The 22,326-nt window shown below is 37.5% G+C and overlaps 1 protein-coding gene across 1 annotated transcript in view; it reads left to right on the forward strand.

The window, feature by feature from the left end:
* Positions 1 to 5,948: 5,948 nt before the first annotated feature.
* The window catches only part of ZNF385D (zinc finger protein 385D), a gene marked incomplete at its 5' end in the record, with an annotated part of 694,301 nt that continues 677,923 nt past the window's right edge, over positions 5,949 to 22,326 (forward strand). The window contains one exon of the mRNA XM_084247521.1: positions 5,949 to 6,143. Within this exon, the coding sequence (XP_084103647.1) occupies positions 6,038 to 6,143 (106 nt within the window). The remainder of the gene's footprint in view (positions 6,144 to 22,326) is intronic.

A 22,326-nucleotide genomic window follows, 5' to 3' on the forward strand; every position in this document is an offset into this window, starting at 1 on the left:
TTAGCTTTATTTTTAGAGACTAAAAGTAGAAAGTGGATATGCTTTATAATCAGAGAGATGAAAACTTATCAGGTATCATCTGGGAAGTTGACAATTTTTCTTTTTTTAAAGATTTATTTATTTATGAATATAAGAACTGGGGTATAGGCCAGAGGTGTGGGGCTGGGTGAGAGGATTCACCAGAGACAGAGTGGGGAGCAGAACAGGTAGACTGACTGAAATACACTGCTGAGGGGAGCAGCAGGCGAGACAGGAGAGGTCTGCTGTGCCATGTGGATGAGCTCCCTGGCCAGGGATCAAACTCGTGCTGGAGTGGTCATGGATAGCTTCATAATGCTGTGTCTTAACCCCTTGTGCCACCAGGGAGGCCCAAAGTTGCCAGTCTTTTTGAATCTGCTTTCTCATCTTCAAAGAGTGGTCTTCTAGAAATAAAGACGTTTCGTCTAGCGTACCATCACAGAACTGAACGAAGTCTCTCAATGTAGAGGGGCCTGCAGTGGGGAACATCAAACCCCAGAAGGCATAGCTTTCAACTCCTCCCAGATGTGCTTTTTGTTTATTATGTTGTAATACTGTGCCTTGATTTATACTGAAGGGTCCCACTTAAAGAAGCCACATGTATTTCAAGTTACTCAGTACTCCAGAGGGGAAGATTTTCCTTCAAGTTTGAGAATAGAGAGAAATTTTCTAGCATGAGACTGGAATTTATAAATCTTTTATAAATTTATACAAAATTTATATGCAGTATAAATTTGCAAAACCCCAGACAATGACAAGTACATACCATCCCTTGACTCCTGCTTCTCAGTGGCTTCCAAGGCCAAGAGCCCGGCTCTGTGTCCACTCACAGCTGTGGTATTCTCTGCTCTGTTGTCAGGGCCACTGTCTACCTCGACCCAGTTTTCTTCTCTCCATGGTCTGACTTTACTGTTATAGTCTTGCCATTTAATTATAAACCACCCTTTTAGAAACCGAAGGGCTAAATATAAGCTGATCTCCAAGATTCTGAACTCTTATGTTCTCGCCCTGACCAAAATCTCCTTATCTTGAGCTTTCTCAGAACAACCTTCATACTATATATGATCTTCATTTTTATGACCTTTAAATTCTCAGTTTCTTCCTATAATCCCTGTCTATTAATTCACCTATGTGTTTCATGTCTAATCTTTTCAGCTGACACTCTCTCTTCAGTGACCATACCATGAATTCACCAGCCCTAAACATGAGCACACATGTATTTAGCACCTACTATGTACTAGGCATTATGGAAAATCTTTACAACAGGAGTTTTACAAAGTATGATTGTCCAGACTAGTGGGGGTGGCATCACTGGAAATTTGTTAGAAGCACTTGCTTCTGAGACCCATCTAAGATTTACCAAGTTGGTAACACTAGGGACAGGAGCCTAGCAATCTGTGTTTTGACAAATTTCCCAGGCGATCCTGATGAATACTCCAGTTTGAGGACCACTGTTCTACCAATATTTACTTATTTTATTATGAAAGCCTAAAACTTAAGGGTACATCAGTTTATTTCAGTTTTATAGATGAGGAATCTAAGGCTCAGAGAGATTAAGGGAATTGTGTAAGTTCTCCCAAACTGAACTGGCAGCTTGGTGAATCAGCCCAGGTCTGAAAGATTTGCAAGTCCATTCTTTCAAGTTCCACTGCATGAAATTTCATACTTGTTTGACCTTACATAATTTCCTCTTTGTTGAATATTAAACATGGGTCAACCATGCTATACTTGCTTCTGTACTGGTGTCTTTGAATATTTCTGAAGGGTAATAAATAAAAATGCATGTTGACTTCATTATAGTAAATGAATAAATTTTACCCGTGAGACAGGTTTTCCCCAAGGTGCCATCACTTGGTGATATTTTCAGTTCTGCAGATTCACTATGATCTCCTTTTTAAAACTTATTCCATATATTCTCTAGATTTACTTGGGCCTCCCTGGTGGTGTAGGGGTTAAGTTTCAGTGCTATTGCCCCTGTGGCCTAAGTCCCATCCTCAGCCAGGAAGTTGACCCACCCTGGTGCAGCAGACCACTTCTGTCTTGCCCACTGCTCCCCTCAGCAGTGTATTTCAGTGGATCTGCCTGTTCTGCTCCCCCACTCTGTATCTGGTGAATCCTCATACCCCCACATCTCTGTCCTGCACCCCAGTTCTTGTATGCATAAATACATAAAATACATCTTTTAAAAAATATTCCCTAGATCTTCTTTCTCAAAGCGCTATTTCTTGATGATCCCTAGAGGCAGTAGAAGGCACATCTTTGTTTCCTGGAAACACAGGACAAAATATTGTGAGCATTTTCTACTTCCTGCAATTCTACTTTAGAATCCTTATACTTCTTTGCACTTACATCTAAGGAACAGATGACCCTTAGCTCTGCCAAGATTGATTACTTATAATCTTGGTCCACTAGTTCTATTTCTCTTTTCAGATATTGTTCAGTCAGTCTTCCTCTTCTCTTACCTGGAAGTTCTGTCCTATACCTTTGGCCCCATAACCCTATCAAAAAGTATATTTGAACTTACTTTTTACTAAAAAGGATCAACTTTCCTTAATTTGTAGCAACCCTCTATCTCCAGTCCCTCTTTTTCATTTTCAGTTCATTATCAAATTTCTTAAAGAATAATCTAGCATTCTTCCACTCATAATAGCGATGGCTTTCCAGTGCAATATTTCCTCAAATATAAACAACTCTTTACAGCCTCCTCAAAAATGAAAGTAAAAGCTTTCTCAATTTGAGCTAGTGTTTCCCCTTTATAATCTCTCCATAGGTCTGTTGCCAGCATCAGTCTCTAAAATTAATCTTTTTCCCGACTTGATTTTCATGACATTGAAGTAATAGAGCCCACTTAGTTTTGTGTTCCCATCATTTTGGTTGTGCTTTCATGTCTTTTCTTCTTTCTATATTATTAATTCATCAATGGACATTTATATATTTTTTAGATTTATTTTATTTATACAAGAACCAGGGTACAGGCCAGATACGCAGGAGGGTGAGAGGATTCACCAGAGACAGAACAGGGAACAGAACAGAACAGGCAGACTGACTGAAATACACTGCTGAGGGGAGCAGCGGGCTAGACAGGAGAGGTCTGCTGCGCCATGTGGGTTGCTCTGAGGCCGGCGGGGATCGAACCAGCACTGCAGAGGTGCTGCGCTCAACTGCCTGCACCACCAGGGAGACCCCAATGGACATTTTCAGAGCCCAGTGCATGTCAAACAGTTTGGTAACAGTGGACACAATATACTTGGTCCTATCTTCTCAGACCCTATAGATTAGTTAAAAAAAATGAATGAATAGACAGTACATTATCTCACTTTATTCTCATTCCCGCTTCACTCAAAGGGTTCTATTCAGGTTTTACAGATGATGATTCTGAGGAACAGGGATTCTGAGGAAATAGCTCCAACTTTCTGTTCTAAGCAATTTATGCTTTATTCTTTACTCTACCTCAGGAACCTCACACTCCAACAGTTTAATTCCCCATATATGCCCAGGACTGTCAAACACATGGGTAAACAGCTCTAAACCAGAACCCATTTTTGCAGAGCAAGGTCTTAATTCTCACTGTGTAAACACCCGCATCTGAACATCTCCCCAAACTGCCGGCTAAAAATGCCCAAAGAGGATAGCCTTTCCCTAACGAACATGAGAATAAATCCAACCAACTGTAAGTTTCCTTCTTGACTTTTCTAATCTTAATGGTACCCCCCGTTCTAGTCCTCCAATCACAAAATGTTAGAACTACCGTGAATAAATCCCTCTCTTCTCCACATCAATGCTACATATTGCCAATCATATGTCTCAGCAATGTATCCCTTTGAATATCTTTATATTTCATTTCTTGCAACAATTATCATTGCTGCTAACTCTGGTATCTCATATTTACAGCTTCTGCTGCCCTTCAGTACTTTCTATATCTTCATTACTTTCTGGCTGTAGGTCACCCCATTAGCCTGTTAAATTAGATCAATGTTTTTGATCATGGTGAACACCTTCTCAATACTTGTGATGTGGAGCAAACACTGTTCAGGCAGCAATCAGAACCTCTGCCAATCCTGTAGCCATTGTTTGTACTCTTTTCCATGTACTGTATGTTTTGGCAAAAGGATCACGAGTCTGCATTTTTTTCTACTTGCATTCTTTCAGCTTCAGTGTTCCTCCCTTGCCTTAAAGGTTTATTTAGGATGACCTCCCTTCCGTGAAGTGTCTTCAGACCTCACTGTTTTTTGAATTCTCTGTGGTAATGGGCATGCTGTAATTTTACTGCACCATAGGCTGCCTACTATGGTAATGATTGGAATATTGTCAAATTGCTCTTTGAAAGCAGTAATGGCGACAGGTTCTGTTCACTCCTAAAAAAAGGCCCTTACCATGGTAAAGTCTTATTAATACTGAATTGAAATGGAGAGATGAGTGTTTAAATCCAGATGAAAGCATGCAGGGAGAGAGACCCAAAGATCAAGCCAGTTACCATAGTCACGCTACGTCAAAACACAACATTCTTTCAGTACATTGGTTATATTTTTTCTTTTTGTTTCTTTGTTTTTGGCATTTGCTCTTCTTGATTTGCTTTATCTATTAGCTTGATAAGCAATTTGCCACTTGATATTATACACCTGAATGATGCTACATAGCTGCAAAACTCAACAACTGGCTCAGAGGAATAGAGTGCTTCTTAGAAATATTACTTTGTATTTTCTTTTAAATGTGTGTGGATCGGTTCCTGTTGGGTACTTTTTAGGATCTCTCTTGAGAACGTGTAGATAGTGGTGAATCACCAATTTCTATACTTTAATCAACACTACTATTCCTATAGCTTTTAATCAATAGCAACTATTATAATTATCTTGTATCTGGAGGGCATTTATCCCCCTGCACTTTGTTTATAAGTCATCTGTCCTCCAAAAACATCCTGAAATTCCACGAAAAATCAGTTCCTTAGTGACTGGTTATGTCGTACTACCTTAAAATAGTGGGTCAGCTGATAGTAGAAAGCAAGATTATCCTGTTTGTATTTTGCAACTCAAATGTGGTCCTTGGATCAACAGCACCGCTAGAAATGCAGAATCTCTGGTCCCACTCTTAACCTACTGGATCAGAATCTGAGTCCATTATCAAGACCCCATGGTTATTCTGGTGCACAACACCCCTGTGCACCCCAGTATAGAGCCACAGAAGGTGTCATTTCACCCCTGGGTACTGCAGTGTGTGTGTGCGTGTGTGTGCGTGTGTGTGTGTGTGTGTGTGTGAGTGAGTGAGAGAAAGAGACAGAGAGAAGAAAAGAAGAAAAATCTAAGTCGAATAGGAGCGAGCCCTTCGGGCTTGTGGAGGTGTACTTCCCTGCATATGTCTTCACCTATCACTTTGTACCTGCTCACTGTTGACTGTTAACTGCTACCAAAAAATGAGGCGTGCGTGTGCGTGTGTGTGCGTGTGTGTGTGTGTGTGTGTGTGTGTTGGAGGGGAGCTGAGGGTGGAGGGAGCTCAAAGGTAAGGATGGAGAGCAGTTGTCAGGTGTAAGGACCCAAACCAGGGGGGTTAAAGGACCACAGCATAAAAGGAAAACCCCTTTGCCTCCGGAGTCCCCAAAGCTCATTTCCCATTTTGAGTTTCTGGGCACATTTTTGTACCTTGCGTTTTCCGTTAACACTCACGATCCAGTCACTCCATTAAAGCTAGTTCCTTGCCTGCTGGGCACTAGCGTCTCCGCTCTCTCCCGCTCACCCAGCCGCGGGCCGGCCCCTCCCTCCGCGCAGCCTTGCACCTCTCCCCAGCCGGGTGCACCTGAGGCTGGCGCTGGCTCGCATCCGTGAGGAGCATTGGGGGCGCAGCGCCTCCGAGACACAGGCGCGCCGACTGCCGCCTCCAGCCTGCGCCGGAGGGACCGCGGGCACAGCGCTCCGGGTCCGTGCTGCGCGGTCACCACTCGCGCCTCACCGCAGCCACCGCCGCCAAAGCTGCGGCCGGCAGCAGTGCGTCCCCGGGGACAGCCAGCCCTGGCGGCTGCTCCTCCCAGATGCCAGGGCCGGGGCGCCGGGCGGCGGCCAGCAGGAGGATGAAGGGCTCAGTGGGAGGAAGAAGAGAAAAGCTCCTGGGGACGCCGAAAGCTCTGCCCGGCCAGGGTAAGTTGAGCGCAAAGAGGTGTCTCGGTTCCAGCTGCAGAGTTGGCTGGGGATCGGGAATAGCCCTGGGATGTGAAGCTTGGGGGACAGGGGCGCACAGAATGGGTGTTTGCAGGGTCCTGCCCGGGACCTCCCCCGCCTAGTGCCCCACACCATGTATCCGCAGCCCTACCTCTCCTGCTTGGTGCCAATAAGCGATGTGAGCTTGCGGGAAGCAGAGAGGAGAGCTCAGAACTTGAGGGTCTCCAGATACCCTGCGCAGCCAAAGGGGCAGGAGAAGCAGCGGCTTGGGGTGGCAGGGTCAGCCCGGCTCGGACCTTACAGGAGGGCTGGGCATCCGGAGACACCCCACTGGCTGTCGCCTATTGGGTGCACGCAGGGCGTGCGCCTTCCTCGGGAAACCTGGGGAAGTTGTTGGGATAAGAAAGCACAGCGGGCCAGCTACACGACTGTCTTCTCTGTGATTTTCTTCCTTTGCAAGATTTCTCTTTGGAATGCGTCTGACTTGAGGGCAGCGTGGAAAACTATTGAGGGAGAGGAATCCTCCCTCAGGGGGGTCACTTTCACATTTCGGGTGGGAAGTTAAGGGTAAAGTTGCACCCGTGCCACCGCGCCTGACATGCCGGTCTTCTTGGTCACCTAGTGTGTCTATTCATCCCTGCGCCGTACCCCTGAGGCCAAGTGAGGAGAGAGAGCACAAAGTTGGTGCACCTTGTGATTTCTTGCATATTGAGAGAAGTTTTATTGTGGGTGTGAATTGGGGTCAGAGGAAAGCTGTCACCTCCAATATGGTGTCACTACTTCTGAAATGCCCATTTTTTTTTGAAATGCCCATTTTTTAATGTCACCTGTACAATCCAAGCCTCTCCATAGCACATGTTTCTGGAGGATGCATTTAGCCTGAGCTGGTTTGCAGTTTCAAATGAGGGATGTGCTGTTTCTGGGCTTTTAAACATCCTGTTCAAGTTCTGAACCTTACACTGACTTCCAAGATTACCCTGTATTATGTAGGTGTAACTAAGGACCCTCGAGCTGTGACATTCCTCCGGTGCTTTTTTGGGAATGCGATGAGGACATTTCTTATTCTTTCCAGGCTATTTGGTAGCTGGTCTGTGAAACAGGCCTTTCACATGCCCGCTCAATTCTCTTTCACCATGCTCCCCAACATCCACTGGAAAGGTATCTATCCCTTTGGGTTTTCATGCTACTCTTGCCCTGTACTGTGTAATTCAGTCATTACATTCTGGCCTCTGAGCATGAAAGGCAAATATGGGTCATTTCAAATTATGTAGATTGATGCAGCATGGCTTGTCTGGCTTTGCTGCAATTTCTTCACATTTCCTCCCAGATGTTCCTCAGAAATTAACATGAGCATTTTATTCATAGAGTTAAAATATAGACTGGGGGAATGGACATGTATCTGGAATTAATAATGTATTATCTTAAATTTAAGTAAGTGAGGTTTGGAAGCAGTGATTTAGGAGAAAGAGACCTATGCCGAAATTTGGAAGTCCTGGACTATTTTTTGCTCCAGGACGAAGTGGCTTTGGGCAATAAATAGTAGTAATAGTAATACTGACATCTGCTTTCCTTTCTACTCACTGTATACCAAATCTTGTATTAGACCCCTGTAAGTGCACAACAGCCCAAGAAAGCAGCACCCTTACCATTTCCATTTTGTGGATAGGAAAAGGGAGACTTACGGATGTTACACTTGGAAAAGTTCCCGAGTTAGTGTTTTGGAAACCAAGACTGCTGGACCCCAAAATTGGTTCCATTAACCAGTACAGGACCTCTTGGAGCCTCCAGGAAAATGGAAGGATGACATCTCTGAGTTCTAAATCCATGAAAAATTAGTACAGTGATGGTATATCATGGATCAATTTATTCATAATCACTCCAGATGTTTTAATATAACAGAAATGTAGAGTTTGAATCTTGAAATCAAATGAACATTGTGTGGCATTTATGTGATTCAGGTTGGCAGCACTAAAGAAGGGTAGATGTTGTGGTCTTGGTGTTCCCCTGGGTGACATATGCTCCTCAGCCCCTTTATTGTAAAGCAGTAGTACTATATTTTAACACTTCTCTTAACAACATATGATTTATAACATCATGTGTACCTGGTACTAAAATCATATTTGTGTTACGAATCTGTAGTTATCCTTAGGTTTACATTGGACATTCTCATGTTTCAGCCAACTTATAATTAATACTCAGATTCTACCAGGACATTCCATTTCTATTAAGAGATACTAGGAGCTTGTCTTAAATTTTCCTTTTTATTTTCAGTGGTGTTTTCAAAAACAATTATAATTCCTGCTGTGATCTGCTATTTACTAGGTGCATCAAAAGTTCAATAATGAAAAATATTCGCAATTCAATACAAACATAGTGTTTTATTTACAGTAACAACTCTGGTTAAAAATTCACATCTAATTTAGAGCTCAATTTATTTGAAATTTAATTAAGATGCTGTATTTCTTATTCCAACTTGTATGCAGCTAGGTAAGAAGTCATCTTCCATTATTTTCTTCTAATTTCCAACTTTATAAGTCCATTACACATGAGTTCTTCAGATAAATGCTAGTGCCTGTCTAAAGATTTTGAATATTTGAAACTTAGAGCAAGAACAACAAATAGGATACATTTGTAATATTTCTTCACAAGCTCTAATTATGCTTGATTTAGGAACAGTAATAAACTTTAAGTCCCAGATCTGATTTGCCTGGACATGAATGGAATTATCAAATAAAAGTGTATAAATCCCCTAGGATACTATTGATATTAATATCCCAGGAGTGGAGCTAACTCTGGGAAATTGAGATCTTTGAAAAGTTAAAGATTTTTACTCCTTTATTATATTTGCATGATAGGGTTGTTTTTAAAATTAAAACTGCTTTTCTCTGTCCTTTAGACTAATGGTAATTGCCAATACCTTTTGTTTAGAATTAAATTGCTTTTCTAGTAGTATCTTAGTATTGCTTAAAATATGAATTTTCATCTTTTCTCTTGATTTGTATTTGCAAGCATTTGATGGCCTTAAAAAATCATTTTCCCTACTAAAAACTATGCCTGTCTGAATATAGTTTAACAGAAGTGTAAAAGTAACAATAATAACTTGATAAAATTTTGCTTATTTGGGGGAAGTAGATAATGAGGTTGTTATAGTGGCTATTATATTTGACCTTAGTAAAATATGGAATTGCAAATGTGAATTTCAGATTGCAAGGTATTTTATGACAAAGGGAGTCTTGTGAATGGATTAACCTTATAATCACATGAAGATATGTTCTATTGCCTTTTACCAATCTTCTAATTTCCATATTTGTACAGTAGAACTAATATTTATTGGATATTATGTGGTGATTTGAACAACTGGATCTCCAAAAAGTCATTTAAAATCTGTAAGCATTTGTTTTACATTGATAACACAGATCAAAGTATTTTATATTGGGAATGATTTGTACTTTTGAGTCTTTTGAGAGCTTAGAGTTCAAGGTGGATACCACTTCTTAGTTTACTGACAAGGGCTCTAAAGTGCTAGTTTGAGTAAAATACAGCCTGCAGTTTAAAAATCAAGCAATCATTAAATTGCCTCTTAGGAAACTCAGATCAGCTCATATAGAGTACATGCCTAAAATTTGCTGGTATAATTAATCTTTTGAACAAGTGGATAACAAACACATTGGAGATCATTTAAAAAAAATCTCAGTACTCTAAAAATGTATTTATATCTCCCAGGTCTTTCTGCTATTGACAATAACTCCTTTTTCTGGAATAACCAAGCTTTTGAAAATAATAGCAATGAGAGAGAAAGTTAAGGCCATCAAGAGGCAGAGATGTGCCAAATTCCTTCACAAAGTCTTTATTCCACTTTAATTATACCCAGCTAATTCTGTTCCACTTTGGATACTTTGCACAGATTGACGAGGGCTTCAAAGAATATCTTGTTTCTAAGCTAGTGATGAGTCCATAGAGAATACTAGAAGACACATTGTCTTCTAGTATTGGGATCGACACCTCTAGAACACTTAATATCTTTATTATTTTGATTGTAGTATCCTTCAACCGTATGTTTAATTTTTTAACTTTTTTAACCAAGGATAGTTCTCTCTGATCTATTGATGGAATTATATCTGCCAAAACAAGCAAGCATGCGGCATTCCTAAATGGGTCTTTTAAGCAAGAGAGTTGCAGTGGAAGAGAGTTCTTTCTGTCCTTTCATGTAGTTATGTAAACCAACTTTTAGTAAATGGTACTAATTTTAGCACACCTTGACTGCCCATTAAACCGATTTGTCCCTGTGGGAAGAAAACCCTCTCTGCAGCAGTGTAGAAAGGTGCATTTGAGGATCCCTGGGGGTTTCTCATAATTTGGGGTCACGTATTCTTGGATTCTTTTTTTGTGACCTTGGCATGTGTTCTATTTTTTATTAATGAGATATTTGTGGTAATTTTTATAATGTATTATCAAATAGTATTGAAGATTTTTTTCTCCTATAATGATTTCTTATCTACCCTGAATGGAAATGAGAGAAGATTCATTAGGAATACATATGAAACTTGAGAAGGCATCCTGAAAAATCTAAATTTTAAGATGGCATTTAGTTGATAACTTCTTGCACGTGGTCTCAGGATACCAAACCTATCCAGATCACCTAGAATTTAAACAATAAATATTAATGGATTACATTATCAGGGCTATATATTTGACATGTTTAGTAAAATTTGACCTGAAAATCATAGAGGCAAAATTTTCATTTAACGTAGGGCAGCAATGGCATGACTGAGAGACTAGAACACCTTAGTTTGAATCTTTAGTCTTTAAAAGCTGTGAAAATTTAGTCACATATTGTGAGTAATGCAGCTGTTAACATCATATTTACATTTCTCTTTGAAACTACTTTCAGTTTTTCCACATCTTCAGCAACACTTATTTTCTGGGCTTTATTAATGTGTCTACTTCTTGCTCTGCTTGTCAGTCTCTTAAACAATACAGGTGTTCTAAAAACATTTGTTTAATGAGTAAATAATTAAATTCAGCTATATATAGACTGGGAAGTTATAGAAAATTAAACTAAACAAATAGATATCAGAACTTAAATAGAACTATCAGAATTATAAAAATTGCCTTTAAAACAGCATAACAGATTTTAATTTACATTCATTTCCTTCTGTTTAATAAAACAGGCACAAATAAATTATTAGTTAATGATTTTTAGCAGGTTGAATAAAGTGTTTTAGCAGCTCATAAAGAAGATTTTGACCTTAGGAAATTTACTTTCAAAATACCTTTTTCAGCTTCCATGGTATTTGGTGAGAACTTTGGATCTATAAAATTTATGAATTCATGATATAATTCTTCACTAATTTATTAATTAAATCTTTATTAATCATAAATTTCTCTGATGCCTATCTATCTTTCTATATCTCTTCATAAATAAAAAATTATTACAAATCATTTCAAGTCATTGTGGGGAGATTGATACTGAGAAAATTAAAAAAATGTTATCTCATTTTGGTCATAAATTAGAATGTATGTTCTTAATTTAAATTTTCAGTAGTTGAAGAACCACTCTGAATTCAGGAAAGCCTGATGAAAGAATTAATTTCTTTAAAGGATGCCTTTAACAGAGTAAAAATGTTCCTAATTAGAATTTTTAGCATTCATAAGAAAACTTGAGGAAAACTAAGTATTAATCAAGGTAGAAAACTTTTCCATTACCAGTGATATAATTTACATTTCTATGTCCATTTAAGGCAAAGTGTCTTAATCTTTTCCTACTAATATATATAGAGTAAAAGCTTGCATTGGAAGTATTTTATAGGATGAAAAGTGACATCTGCAATTTATAATTTCTTTCACAAATTAGGTCAGAAGTGTTACTATTAGTTGTATTTACATTAAAAACATAAGAAACAAAGAAAGGTCAAGTGATTTTACAAGGCGAAGTAACATGTAGGTGGCTACATGGAATGAAGACCTAACTGTTTCACTCAAAGTCTGGTGTTCTCTGTTACTCTGAACAGTATCCTTTGCTTTCCGTGTATACAAGGAAATAACTTCTGTTAAGTCTATCATACACAGGAATGATTTACCTAGGTGTGATCATAATGTATGAATGAAATGGAGATGCGCACAATCAATAAATGACAGTATTAAGGGAGCACTAATGAAATTTTAATTTGAAAATTGCTCTAAAATGTACTCTAAGATAGTCTTTATAACCATACTCAGATTTGATGTGAAGATAAACTAATTTCATGCAAATGCTAAAGTGACTTTAACAGTTATTTTATATACCTTGATGTGGTCCTTAAAGAAAATTGTCAGCACCATTAATAAGTTTCTAAATTGATTAGGCTAATTTGGTACTCCAGAAGGCATATTCCTATAAATTAATGCTGCCTATTAGGTTCTGAGTACAGCAAATTGCTTGCTTTCCATGCCCAAGTTTGAAAGTTTCCAGTCTCTGCATTTTTGAGCTTTCCCAGCTGCTGGGCTTTCCATTTTGTCTTGCCACATCAGAACAATGAATCATCTTGTCCATTAGCTGAGTTTGGAAATTTTGTGTTATCCAATGAATTTGTTTTTACCTTATCCCTTTGATAATTTGAAACCTGGCAACATAACTACTTTCCCAAATGTGTTTGGGATGCGGCATCAACCGGTTTTATTTTGAGCAGCAAAAGGCTGCAATGTGTTTTTTTTTTTCCATCCTTATAAATCAAATGGAATATTTTAATAATCGACATTGTGTGTTTCAGAATAATAAAAGGTTTAAGGGAATAATAGCTTGTGGTCTCTAGAGGGGCAGCATAATCAAATAATACAGAAGCCTCTCAATTTTTATAACCTGAATGAAACAGAAATGTGCCAACTGAGTGATCACCCTGATTATCACAGGTCTCATAGGAATACATAGTTATACATTTCTATTCCATGCATTCCCACTAAAGGAGAGTCACAGCATTAAAGTTGTAATGTTGTTTCTTTGTTTCTAATAGTTACAGCATGAGGTGAACAGAGGGATACATAGTAACCCCTAAGCCAATATAAAGTACTTCTTTGGCCTCCTGCAGTGAACACGACTGTTAAGGGTATTGGTGTTTGTTCTATCTTGATAGAGTTTTAGGACTTCATTTCATTGCTTTGTTATCAAAATAAACAACAATGAATCTTTGAAGTTAGTTCTCACTGAGGTGTCAATAAAGAGTCTAATAATGGTAATGATGCTAATAAATTATTGATATTTTGTTGATGTCACAGTGTGAATAGCAAACACAGAGAAATATGTCCTGCAGGATTCTTCCTAGCACTGGGTGATATTTAATGCGTCTGCAGATGGATTTGTGGTAACCATTCTACGTTTCTGGCTGCACGGATATGGGTGTGTGAGGTATATCTACACACTAAAATAGTTTGAAGTCATTGAGAGGTTAGTTTGAGGATGGTTTGGCACACTTTTGTGGAAAAGTCGTAAAAATAGTTTGGTCTAAAAGAATAAAGTTGCCAGCCACATATTTTAAAGAAAAAGTCAAGCTCTTTTAATAGACTAGCAAAGGTTTATTTAGCTCTTGTTTTATGAGTTCCTGAAATTTTCCAGAAAATGGAACAACTTGCAAGAGTTCAACTGTGGATGCTTTCAAAGATAATGTTGGAAATAGCCCCAAAAAAGATATTGTTAAAGTGAATATAATCATATTAATGTCAGCCTGTTTTCTTGTTGTTTGCAGCTCTTCTTTTGCAAACCATTCAAGCTGAAAAATAGTACAATGCTTTTGAGAACTCAACTCTATATTAAAATATTAAAATACCTATTATTGAATATTATGATGCCTTTTGTATATATAACATAATTTATATGTAATTCACTTTATAACTTATGTAAAAATATCGTGTAAACATTCAATATTATACATTTTTTGTTTATATATGATTCATAACTAGTTTTTTTAAAAAACTAATAAGAGATTTACTGTCTCTGTAGGGTATCATCTCCTATCATTTCTACTGGCATTCCCATTGTCACCTCAAACTGTGAGTTCATCTTTTTGCCCCTAAATTCAGCTCCAATTCTGCTTGACTCCATTCTTTCTTTCATTAACAACACTTTTCTGAGATTTTAACTGTTCTGTACATTTAAACAGAAGATGCCAATTTTGACTTACAATGGCATATAATGATTGCCTTGTTATTGTCATACATTTATAATCAAGGGGAAACTAAAAATGGTCTGCAGTTGGTATCATTATATTTCCTTTTCATATCTCACTATTGTTGAGACCAGCATTATATTCCCCCAATACACCCAAGGCAGCAGAAAGGCTGCAGTGATTCGGGTTGATTTAGCTTCATTTTTGATTTACTGCAAAAACTGTCTACTTTACTTTGCCTTCGTTTAAAAGGCTAATACGAGAGCATGGTATTGCATTATATAAGAAAGAAAAACCTCTTAGAAGTTGTATAATACTTTTGTATATGTTTAAAGTGAGTTACTAGAGCTTCCTCTAACTTTACCCAGTGATGATGGATTTAAAATGTGCACTGAAAAAATTCAGTCCACAATTAAATTTCATTTTTTTTTCAAATATTATGTCAAAATGGTCGACCATAATTGTAGATTTTTGTTTTTGACTAGGATACTAAACATTACACTTCCTGCTGCTCTCCAGAAAGGGGTCATCTGCTTGCATTTCCTGGGTTCTGGGACCCGAGATATAAGTAGATAGTGTGTAGGATCATGAGTCACTGAATCATACAGACAGTTCTAATAACTGTGGTGAGGAGTGTTCGCTTTGCCATTTAACATTTCAGCGCCAACTGGACACCCATTTTCATGCGGCTCAGTCATTTTTGTAATCCCCAGTAGCTTCTTCCCTACAAAGGTCTCTCTAAACTTTGTCCTGCATTTCAAATTTTTGGCTCAATGTCTGCTCATACATTCAGAATATTTTCTGGTTTCCATTTCCCAGATGAAATAAAGATGTCGAGACAGGGATATCTTCAGTTTCCTCTTTTATTACCACTCACCACTTTATTTACAAGCATCTCAATTCATATCTCCTTATCTCAAAAAGATTGCTCTTCTAATACCCACTTACCTATTTTATGTTCTCACTTCCTCCTGGTGCTTCCTAAACATTTCACCAGTTACTCATCCTCTCTCCTTAAACTTCACTCCCTTCTTCCATCTGCTTTCCCTACAGACTTGTACTCTCCTTTTGATGCAGAATAACTTACTTCAAGTTGCTGTCCTAAATCTTTCCTTGGAATCATTGTCAAACTTTTGGAAAGGGCAGTCTCCTTGACTTTTCTTTATTTCTTTACCTCAATTTGTCATACTTCTGAGACACTTTTCAATGATAACACATGAACTTTGTGTCAGATTCAAAGGTCTCTTTTTAATATTTCTTCTTCTTGAACAGACTGAAATATTTGACACTGCTAACTGTCCTGGTTATTCATTGGACAAATGCTTATTAAGTGCCCAGTCTGGGCAAGATCTTCGAAATATGGATGAGATACAATATTTTTTCCCAAGAACTCAAAATTAATTGGGAAAGAAATAATTTAAAATTGAGCATATGAAGTGTGTGTAGTGATTAGATTGTTTATTTATAGCTCTTCGTTTTGCAGTCACTTAGAAGGATTGCTATTCTGTACATGCTCCACCCCAACTACCCCTCCCAAATAATTAGTTTATGACATGATTTTTGTTGTGATCAAGAAAATGTGAATGGAAGTAATGAGTCACTTTCAGGCAGAGACTTTAAAATCCGGTGTATGATTTGTTAGATTCCTTTGCCTCTGCCACAGAAACCAACAATGTCTCAGATAGTGGTGCTTTGTCAGCTTCTGAACATAAAGGTTGATAACTTAGAACAAACGTCCTACTGACCTGAGATGAATATATTGTGTATACCAGAAGTGTGTCTTGGTGTCCTTAAATCACCAACATTTTAGAATTTTGTTACTGCAACATAACTCAGCGTATCCTAACTGATACAATGTTATTTGGAAATATAAATAAATTACTGGGAAAATATATAGTTGCTCTCAAGCAATTGTATATACACTTAGAAGATTCCTACTACCCTTCAAATTTGATGTTCCTAAGTCACTTTAAATTCTCATCATACTAAGAAGAAAATTTCTTTAAAATGTGAAAGTAATTGCAAGGCAATAAGTGATTAAATTTATCTCTCCCATATCTAAATGAAAGTTAGTAAAGGGTCTGTGAGAAAATCAATTCACAGCCAACTATACACAATTCTTAACATACTGTTATTGTAATTCAGAACTACTCTGAAGTTTGTATCTCCTCCTCTACTAACCTTCTGATACTCAAAATCATTTCAAGTTCGCTTAGAGATTTTGGGGATAATAATATGCTTTGGTCTATTTTTCTTCCTATCTGAAAGCTTCATTGTATTAAGACTGGAAAAGTACTATGTAATTATGTGTGTGAACTTCTTGATAATCTCAATGATGGAATTTTCTTTTTATGTGCTAATGCTTATTCCTGCATTTTTCATATAATTAATATGCTCATAATAGTGTAGGTCCCATTATAATGTGCTGTCTCCTTTCCTATACATAATGAAGAGAGGGCATTGTCTGAATAGTAAATGTTTTGCTCATTTAATGGTACATTCTGATTTTGTTACCACTCTTACCTCTCATTCTTGATATTTTATATCTTCTCTTTTTCTCTTAAATATATCACCAAAGACTTACTTTATAATATGTCCAATTATATACAATTGAAGATAACTTCAAAAGAACTAAACCTGAAATATCCCATTGGAATTGGATCTTTGATTTATTTTCACATTATCTTTGACTTTTGCTCATATATTTACTATATTCCTCTATCCCCATTTCTTAAAGAAATAAGTCTTTACATTCTGTTTTCTGTCATTGTATTCATCTCTCCTTCCCTCCTTTACCCCCCACACCCCAATGTACCTATGTAACTTTGGTACTTGCAATCATACATTTGTGTTTCCTTGAAATCTAGCCAAAAGGACTATCAGTAGGGAACTAGCTTAGAAGGCCTGCTAGACTCTCACTCACTAAGCCTGGAGTTTCTGTGGCTATGAGGAAAGGTCATCTTTGCGTTTGAAATCTTTTCTGTTTGTTTCCTCTTTCCTGATTTGTCTTAGGCCTGTTTTCCATATCTGCTGATATACCTCCAAAACCTCCATGTGAAACTATTTTTTAAAGGAATAAAGGTGATAATAAAAGAAAAAAAAACATACAAAGATCACACTCAAAACAGCATTGTACATCAAATTTTGCATGTCATATACATCAAATATACTGCCTGTATGCCTCTCGGTTTCATGTCTAGATCATTTCACAAATGTTAACAATACAAAGAAAAAGTATCTGTGATGAACAAACTTGAATGCTTTGATTAACAGAATATCTGTATGATTTGTTATCATGATTTCTTTTTTTTGTATTTTTTAATTTATATATATATATTTTATATTTTACATCGTTGTTCATTTGTAAACAATATTTGCTTCCCCCCACCCCCCTTCTGGTGTATTCCACATAGAGTTTCCTTCACTAATGCCCCTGTGCACCATCACCTCAGTCCCCTGTGCTCCTCCCTCCCTCTCTCAGATCCCTCTCCCTCCTCCTCCCCTGCAGGATGTCTCTGATTTATAATTGTCCATTTTGCTTTTTTGTGTTTTATACTGTTATTATTTTTTTACACTGATGTCTTACGTGGTTCCTCTATATTCCTGCTATAAGTGAAACCATCTGATATTTTTCTTTTTCCTTCTGGCTTATTTCACTGAGCATAATTCCTTCTAGCTCCATCCGCATGCTGTGAATGGCATAAGTTTATCTTTTTTGATTACTGAATAATATTCCATTGTGTCTATGAACCACATCTTGATCCAGTTATCTATTTTGGGGCATTTGGGTTGTTTCCAGGTTTTACCTATTGTAAGTAGTGCTGCAAGAAACATAGGGATACAGGTTTTCTTTTGAATTAATGTTTTTGTGTCCTTTGGGCAGATCCCTAGGAGTGGTATTGCCGGGTCATATGGTAGCTACATTTTTAGTGGACTGAGGAACCTCCAGACAGCTTTCCATAGTGGTTGGACCAGTTTACAATCCCACCAGCACTGTAGGAGAGTTCCCTTTTCACCACATTCTTGCCAACATTTGTTGTTGCCTTTTTTTTTTTTTTTTGATATGTGCCATTCTTACTGGTGTAAGATTTAATGATAAGTTGAGAGTTACAACTTTTTTTTTTTTTTTGGTAAAAAACCCGCAGAACTTTCTGTGATGAAGACAGTCTTTTTTATCTGTTTTGTTCAGAATTGTAGACACTAGTCACATGTGGCATTGAGCATTTGGAATGTTGTTAATTTAATCAAGAAACTGAATCTTTAATTTTGCTTATTTAAATAAAGTAGTAACAATAGCATATAAGTGGCATAGATATAAAAGACTATTATATTCCAAGGTGATAATGGTGATTGTTTCTAGTACAGAGTCACTGATTATAAATTTTAATTTATGCTTTTTGTTCCCCTCTACATTTTTAAATAAAATTTATAATAAGGTCAATAAAAGAAACTTTATTTTGAAGGAAACATACATGATAGATATTGTTATATTGTCAATACTGTGGTAGCTGTATCACCACTTGAGGTTTTGATACTAAACAAATTATTCATTTCCTTCATGTCAATATTTATGTCATATTTCAGAAATGATTAAAATTTCATAAGAAATTTTCTGGTATAAAATTCAATGTAATTTCTTGCATGAATTTTGTGTTTTTAAGGGATAGAAAAATATTTTAAATATCAGTGCCAATAGCAGCCAACATTTAACAAGATTTATTATGTGATGTGCACTTCTTTATATGTCTGAACTTAATCTTCACTACACATATGTTGAATTATGTATTGATACTTTCCCCATCTTAGAGATGAAGCAATTGAGGCATAGAGTATTTAAATACACTGCCTAAGATTGTATAGCTAGAAGCAAGAATATGGAAGGAGACAATTTATCTTTTAAACCCAGGGAATATAAAATCCCATTAAAAACAAAGCTCCATCCACATTCAAAAGGCAAGGTGCTTGTGAGAAGCAGGCAGAACATTAGATTGAAACAGGGTATGGTTTTGCCTATGAAGAAAAAAGATAAAGCAAGAAGGAGGTAAGGGGTTTGAGGGGTCATGGGTGTTTGTGATTAGTGTAATTGTCCACAGAAGTTTTATTGGATAAAAGAAAATGATATCAGAAGAGAGAATAACATTAAATAATGTACGAGAGGATTAAAAAGCATTTCAGTCCTGGCCGCAGAACATATGAGTAGGAAAGATAGGAGGTGGTGGTCAGAAGGTCTGATGTCTGACATTGTGGAGGGGATCCCCTTATTTGCATGGCTCACATAGGGGTGTAAAAGTGAGTGTGTGGCAGATAAGGGATGGAAGGTAGGCTAACTCTTGGTTTGCAGAGTGAAAGAACAAGGTTTTGGCAAGACTATTTACATCCAAGAAATCACCATGAAGTATGACAAGGGTAGTTTGGAGACATTGATCATGAACCCAGAGTAAAATCTTGTCATTTTAAGTGAATTGTCTACTGGAACAAGGGAGGAACTCGTGCTGTTGCTTCTTGGCCAGGTTCATTGTTTGTTGTGACACCACAATCTGGCTCCTCATCAGCAATTGTATCAGGATGCCGTGAGTTCCTATTGGTTGTATTTCTTGTACTTTGGGACCTATCAAATGGCACAAAGAATACAGCAATAATTCAGGGAGCTGTGATTTTATCTTGTATCAAAACCTGTCTACTCCTGTTGCTCCTTGGGCTGGACGTTGTTCAAGAGATGTGGGGAGACTCACCAAGGGAGTGCTGAGGGTGCAGCCTACTTTCCATCTCGGCGTGGCACAGATGAATAGATTTCCATAGAGAGAGGGCTGTCCATGCATGGGGAGATTCAAGCTGCCAGGGGCTCTGGCAGGGCTGTTGGGTTTAGAAAGTCCAGGTTTCAGTAATTGCTTGAGCTAGGGGAGGGAAGTGTAGCAATTATCATCCCCTTGGGTTCTGCCCTCACAGAGGAAATCACTACAAAGGAATCCATAAACTCACTCTAGGCTTGTGGGATTGGTTAACCTTAAAGGGAAAACAGCCAGATTGGAGGGAAGGAGTAGAACTTTTAGCCAAATATGAGAGTGAAGTTTTAAATGGATGTGTTTTTTAATAACTGAAAAGTCTCACAGATTATAGAAATATACTGAAATGTTGTTAGGGAGCCTGTTATCTAATGAAAAAGAACAAAAACATTTGGTGGCAGGTTTTAAAAAATATTTTTAGTCAAATTTTTACTGACTGAATATTTGTGGAGAGAATGAATAACTCAGATTCTGTTACAATTTAATAGTGCATACTTAAGAACCTGAGACATTGTGCATAATCTTTAGTGAGAGGAGATATCAGAGATTTGGGCCATAGCTGTGTGCTCATCACAACAAGCCAAAGCCACTCCTCTAAAAATGTGTTAAGAAATAATTATGTTGTAGGAATCAAAGATCCAAAGAAATCTTTTAATTTGGAATCCCAGCATCCTAAGAAAACTCTCCCTTCTGGGCTGTGAATTAAACTTCTCACCTCAAAAAAATGCAAACCTCAGTCTCACTGTGTCACTCACAGGAACAGGGGCACATGTGATTGTGAAAGTGGGGTTCTGCTAGCTAATGGGGGTGCATCTGTCCCGAACACTGCCGTACTTTGGTCACTGTGCTCATGTACACGCTTGAGCATGTTCATAGGCTTGTTAGATGAAGAATGAAGGAACTCTCATCTCAGTTTGTTAAGGAGAAAACTATAACATTTATCTGCATTTTTCTTCTGCAGATTTTACTTTGCTTGCCAGGAAACAGAAAGATCAGAAAGTTCCTCCTATTGGAAGCTATTACAGACTTCTCAGCTTTGCACAGAGGAAGAAAGTCTTTGAAACCCATTGTGCTAGAGTCATTTCTTTCTTGCCTCCCTGTGAAGGTCTGTGGCTGGCTCAGAGAGGAAACATAGGCATATTTCTTTCATGTTGTTTGCATGAACAATATGAGGTAATAATGCAACATATATACAAGACAGTCCCACTTAAAGATTACAAAGAATAGCACACACGATTCTTTTCAAGTGGATGCCATTTCATGCCATATTTGGAAGGAAAATCACGAGCCTAATTCTCCTACTCATATTTAACCTGACTTTTGAGTTTCCTCTCTTCCTTTTACTTTTTGGTAAGGAGGGAAGCAATTTAGAGTTTTGAACTATGAATTCTGTGAGTCCCAGATAGTATTATTGCTTGGAAATCTATGTTGAAGATATGAGGTAATGTTAAATATACTTTGTGCTGTATGTATTTATTCAGTGTTAAATTATCCCCTCCTATCACCTTGGCTTGCTTGCACTGGGTTTTCAGATTACTCTCATTATATGTATTCTTGGATGAATTTGTATTTGCAGCAACATAGTTATAACACGTACATTATTTTTAGCTTGCTGTATGAAAATCAAATTCAGATTTTTGAATGCAGTATCTGGAAAACGACTCTTCAAGCATTTTCCAGTCAGTTTGGCAAGATGTTTTAGAAATTATGCTCTGTTTTTAATAATCATTTTTCTTGTATCTGAGTATCTGTTGTCTTTGAACAAACTTGTATCTTCAAGTTGGGATATTCCAGAAAATTCTACTACAAAGAGATTAAAAGACAAACAATAGACAAACATATTGCTTTGGCTTTTAAGAAAGACTTTTGAAAGAATCTCAGTGACTCTAGAATGAAGTATATTTGTTTAGTAAATTAAAATTGCTATTTTGTGGTAAAGAAATAGTTCTGGCTACTTTGCATTCCAGTTTTATAAACTAGGTACTTACACTATCAGTGTAATTACTTTTTTAATTAAAGTTTTATTTTGAGATCCTTGTAGATATACATGCAGTCTTAAGAAATAATCCTAATTACCTTTTTGCTTCTGACCTTATAGCATTGTGGATAGAAGGATATGCTGAGTCAGAGAAAAGGAAGTCTGTTGAATCTGGTCTGACATATTCTAGTTGTGGGACCTTGTGTAGTTTTACTGGAAATGAGTTTCTTCATCAATAAAAAACTAATTAGACCTTTCAGGAT

This window comes from Talpa europaea (assembly GCF_964194135.1).
Source record: "Talpa europaea genome assembly, chromosome: 11".
Classification (NCBI taxonomy): Eukaryota; Metazoa; Chordata; class Mammalia; order Eulipotyphla; family Talpidae; genus Talpa; species Talpa europaea.